Source organism: Siphateles boraxobius, unplaced genomic scaffold (genome assembly GCF_051911475.1).
Source record: "Siphateles boraxobius isolate OS27281-9 unplaced genomic scaffold, OSU_SipBor_1 12, whole genome shotgun sequence".
NCBI classification, from domain to species: domain Eukaryota; kingdom Metazoa; phylum Chordata; class Actinopteri; order Cypriniformes; family Leuciscidae; genus Siphateles; species Siphateles boraxobius.
The window spans coordinates 32,660,001-32,665,369 of NW_027508722.1; the positions used below are offsets into that span (position 1 = coordinate 32,660,001).

Genomic DNA, 5,369 nt, shown 5'->3' on the forward strand with positions numbered 1-5,369 from the left:
AGCTCCTAATCAGTGTTTGTGTCTCCGTTTCAAGTGAAAGTATCACAGCGCTCAGAAGAGAGAAAGTTCAACCGCTCAAAGCAGTTTTAAAATTAGATGGATTTACTTGAGAAGCATATGTGAGAAATTATAAAAGTTTGATTTAAAAAAACAAGTCTCTTCTGCCACCCAAGGCTGCGTTTATTTCATCAAAAATAAACAGTAAAACCGTTATTATATTTATTTTATAGTTATCATATTTATAAAAAATATTATTATAATTTGAATTTTCAGCATCATTACTCCAGTCTTCAGTGTCACATGATCCTTCAGAAATCACTATAATATGATGATTTGATGCTCAAGAAAAATGTATGATTATTATTAATGTTGAGTTTGTAGAAACTGTGATGCATTCTATTTTTCAGCATTCTTTGATGTATAGAAAGTTCAAAAGAACAGCATTTATTTCATATAGAATCTTTTGTAACATTATACATTTCTTTACTGTTACTTTTGACCAATTTAATGCGTCCTTTCAAAAAATAGCGGTGTAAGATTTACGAGAATATTTATTTATTAATTATTTTTTCTTGCTGATTGTAAACTTCTCCAATATTAACCCTTTATCTAAAAAAGGTTCTATATAGAACCATAGGGTTCTTGACTCAGTTTTAAAGAGCGCTTTTTGCCAATAAACGAACCATTCGGATCTTGTAAACTTCTACATTTTTTGTCCATTTTCAATGAAGAGAGACTGTAAATACAGTGCCTATCTGCTAAAAGTTAATTTTGCCATATTTAAGTTATGAGATCCAGCTGTATATGATTCTATTATGTTTTCCCTCTCTAGCAAATCGACGGGAAGGCCTTCCTCCTGTTGACGCAGAGAGATATCGTTAAGATAATGAGCGTGAAGCTCGGCCCTGCCCTCAAGATCTACAACTCCATCCTGATGTTCCGACACGCTGAGGACGACCAATCAGCAGCCGGCGACAGTAACACATGATGCCCGAGCGACCAATCAGCAGCCGGCGACAGTAACACATGATGCCCGAGCGACCAATCACAGCCCAGCTCCCTCCCCCTGCGAGTCTGTGTGTGAAACAGATCTAAATCTGCTGTATCGATGCATTCCTACACCTCTCGTGCCCCGAACGCCCTCCGTTAGTGCTTTCACCCATACGAATCAGGTTTCTGTCTCCACGACCCGGTTCTGCCTTCAAACACACACGTGTGCAAACTCCTCTTACTTAAACTTGTCTTACTGAAACTCCTCTAGTTTTAAGGGTTACTTCACTTTCAAATGAAAAACAGCTCATGATTTACTCTCCCTCAACTCATCCTCGGTGTATATGACATTCTGCTTTCAGACGAATACAGAGTTATATTAAAAAATGTCCTGGCTCTTCCAAGCTTTATAATGGCAGTGAATTGCAACCAACAGATTGAAGCTCATAATAGTGCATCTATCCATCATAAAAGTGCATCTGTCCATCATAAAAGTGCATCTATCATCATAAAAGTGCATCCATCCATCATAAAAGTGCATCTGTCCATCATAAAAGTGCATCTGTCCATCATAAAAGTGCATCTGTCCATCATAAAAGTGCATCTGTCCATCATAAAAGTGCATCTATCCATCATAAAAGTGCATCTGTCCATCATAAAAGTGCATCTATCCATCATAAAAGTGCATCTGTCCATCATAAAAGTGCATCTATCCATCATAAAAGTGCATCTGTCCATCATAAAAGTGCATCTGTCCATCATAAAAGTGCATCTTTCCGTGATAAAAGTGCATCTGTCCATCATAAAAGTGCATCAGTCCATGATAAAAGTGCATCTGTCCATCATAAAAGTGCACATATCCATCATAAAAGTGCATCTGTCCATCATAAAAGTGCATCTATCCATCATAAAAGTGCATCTGTCCGTCATAAAAGTGCACATATCCATCATAAAAGTGCATCTGTCCATCATAAAAGTGCATCTGTCCATCATAAAAGTGCATCTTTCCGTGATAAAAGTGCACATATCCATCATAAAAGTGCATCTGTCCATCATAAAAGTGCATCTATCCATCATAAAAGTGCATCTATCCATCATAAAAGTGCATCTGTCCATCATAAAAGTGCATCTTTCCGTGATAAAAGTGCATCTATCCATCATAAAAGTGCACCTATCCATCATAAAAGTGCATCTGTCCATCATAAAAGTGCATCTGTCCATCATAAAAGTGCATCTATCCATCATAAAAGTGCATCTATCCATCATAAAAGTGCATCTGTCCATCATAAAAGTGCATCTATCCATCATAAAAGTGCATCTATCCATCATAAAAGTGCATCTATCCGTCATAAAAGTGCATCTATCCATCATAAAAGTGCATCTGTCCATCATAAAAGTGCATCTATCCATCATAAAAGTGCATCTGTCCATCATAAAAGTGCATCTGTCCATCATAAAAGTGCATCTATCCATCATAAAAGTGCATCTATCCATCATAAAAGTGCATCTATCGATCATAAAAGTGCATCTGTCCATCATAAAAGTGCATCTATCCATCATAAAAGTGCATCTATCCATCATAAAAGTGCATCTATCCATCATAAAAGTGCATCTATCCATCATAAAAGTGCATCTATCCATCATAAAAGTGCATCTATCGATCATAAAAGTGCATCTGTCCATCATAAAAGTGCATCTATCGATCATAAAAGTGCATCTGTCCATCATAAAAGTGCATCTATCCGTCATAAAAGTGCATCTATCCATCATAAAAGTGCATCTATCCATCATAAAAGTGCATCTATCCATCATAAAAGTGCATCTATCCGTCATAAAAGTGCATCTGTCCATCATAAAAGTGCATCTGTCCATCATAAAAGTGCATCTGTCCATTTCGAGCTTTAATCTGTTGGTTGCCATTCACTGTCATTATAAAGCTTGGAAGAGCCAGGACATTTTTAATATAACTCTGATTGTATTCGTCTGAAAGAAGAAAGTCATATACACCTAAGATGAGTTGAAGGTGAGTAAATCATGGGCTAATTTTCATTTGAAAGTGAACTAACCTTTTAAACTCTTACTTAAACTCCTCTTACTTAAACTCCTCTTACTTAAACTCCTCTTACTTAAACTCGACGACATGACAATCAGACGCAGTCAACGGCGTATTATCAGGGGTTTCTCGTTCACGGTGCTATTTATATATTCAAACACAAACAGGTGAACAGCGACTTCAGGATTTACTCTTGTGTGTGTGTGTGTGTGTGTGTGTGTGTGTGTGTGTGTGTGTGTGTGTGTGTGTGTGTGTGTGTGTGTGTGTGTGTGTGTGTGTGTGTGTGTGAGATGACTTTAAATGACTAGTTTGTCCAATAATGATCGTTCTGTCATCTTTACTCTCCCTCGAGTCCAAACCCGTTGACTTCCATCAAAATAACACAAGTAAACACACTGGATCTGTTTAAGCACCATATAATAATCATGTGAGGCTTTTAATAGCTGTGAATAATGGCTTCAGTTTCTGTATATGTTTCAGAAAACCTTTATTCAATACTATTTTATGATGCTTTTTTGGAGCCGCTTCTTTCATTAAATGGAAAAGAATAGCCAGAAATACTTTTAATGTTCCACACGAGGGCGAATAAGTGATGACCGAACGATAATTAGTATAATAATGATCGTTCTGTCATGATTTCCTCCCCCTCCATTCCAAACCCGTTGACTTTCATCAAAATAACATCCGTTTAACACAAGTAAACACTGGATCTGTTCGGGCACCATACAATAATCATGTGAGGCTTTAATAGCTTTGAATTATGACGGAAAATCTCATTGATGAAACACTCAAATGTAAGTTTATATCAGTGACATCTCTGTCTATTTCAGTGGAGAGGAAGATTATCAGTGAATAATGGCTTCAGTTTCTGGATATTATTCAGAAAACTTTGATTCAATACTATTTTATGGTGCTTTTTGGAGCCGCTTCTTTCATTAAGCAGAACAGAACAAGCAAAATGTTCTTCAGAAATATTAGTAATGGGAGTAAACGATGACCGAACGATGATTGGCGTCTGAACTCTTCATTAATACTCAGAGAATTGTGCCCTTTCTGTTACTTCCTCTAATTTTATTCTATTTTGTACAGTTCTGTATGATTTTTGCTGTACCTGATGAATCACCTTTTATTTATTGTGCAGAATCACCGTATGTTTGCACAGTGAAGGATAATAATATATTGTACATGACAAATTTCAAATGCCAAATGGATTTGTTTTAAATTGAAGAGTGTTTATTTTTGTGATGTATTGCACAGAGCCCGGAATAAGACGACTCTCCGTTTATGTTTAATGAAATGTTATAAAAGTAAGTGAAAAACTTTATTGGAGTGAGAATCCTGCGCTCTCATTGGCTCTTGAAGCAGATCACGTGATCTGAATTCTCGTTTCGCATCAGGGGATTTTCTGATGATTATTTGAAGACTTGCTATAATGCACAAAGCAAAACGATATATATTTGCTATGAATTTTGACATTGGTGTGATTTCATTGAATCTGTCTCATTTTGAACTTTTTTTTTTTCATTTAGCCGAACATCAGGAATGTAAGTCCATCGTGTGTGTAGTAGTTCAGTTCATTTGAGTGTCATTGCATTGCTGTATTAGTTCACTGCTGTTCAGTCCATGATTGATTTATTAATTTAATGTTCTGAACATATTTATAGACTCTCTTTCTTACACTCACTCACACTTTGTACAACAGAATTCATCGTCCACATCCGCACCCTAATAAACAGTGCAAATCTGCTCAGCGTACAGTGTGTCGTCTGTCGTCTTTATATAACCTTCTAGGTGATGTTCTTCAGGAGAACACATGTTTTATCTCAGCGTGGTACACCAGAAGAGAGTGTGTGTGTGCGTGTGTGTGTCTTCACAGAACCCGTATCTTGTCTCCAGCAGCAGCATTAGTGGAAGAACACATGATTTATCCGCGTTTATTAATAGAGTTGAGCTCGACCAGAGAGCCGAACGCTTGATCGGGTTCATCTGTATATGAATGTAAAATCAGTGAATGTTGTTCAGTTTGAGCTCAATGAGCTTCAAATGCAACTTCAACGTCTGGACGAGCTTCATGGTGAATCAACCAATCAGGTTATTAATAATTATATACTGATTTAAAAAGACCTTATGCGCCAGAGACACGCGCGCCGCCATCTTTAGAATATTGTCTTTGAACTTCCGTTTCTGCGGTCGCTCTGTATATTTCTATGGCATTGCTGTCCAGAAGTATTTAGCTATTAAAGTGGATTTACTTAATGTAGAATTAACGAAAGTTATCATGAGGATTGTAATGTTTAAAGCAGATGTCTTTTTTTAAAGGATTTAA

General features: G+C 36.8%; 1 protein-coding gene across 4 annotated transcripts in view; it reads left to right on the forward strand.

Moving 5' to 3' along the window:
• l3mbtl4 (L3MBTL histone methyl-lysine binding protein 4) overlaps positions 1-4,798 on the forward strand; it is a 95,159-nt gene extending 90,361 nt beyond the window's left edge. For 2 of the 4 annotated variants that reach the window (XR_013198328.1, XR_013198330.1), the window contains exons 20-21: positions 833-1,609; positions 2,031-4,798. Coding sequence is in view for 2 of the 4 variants with exons in the window: in XM_077218506.1 (XP_077074621.1) it covers positions 833-988 (156 nt within the window). In the remaining 2 variants the exon portion in view is untranslated. Of the gene's footprint in view, positions 1-832 lie in introns of all 4 variants that reach the window. The other 2 variants (XM_077218506.1, XM_077218519.1) reach the window with 1 other exon arrangement.
• The last annotated feature ends 571 nt before the right edge of the window (positions 4,799-5,369 follow it).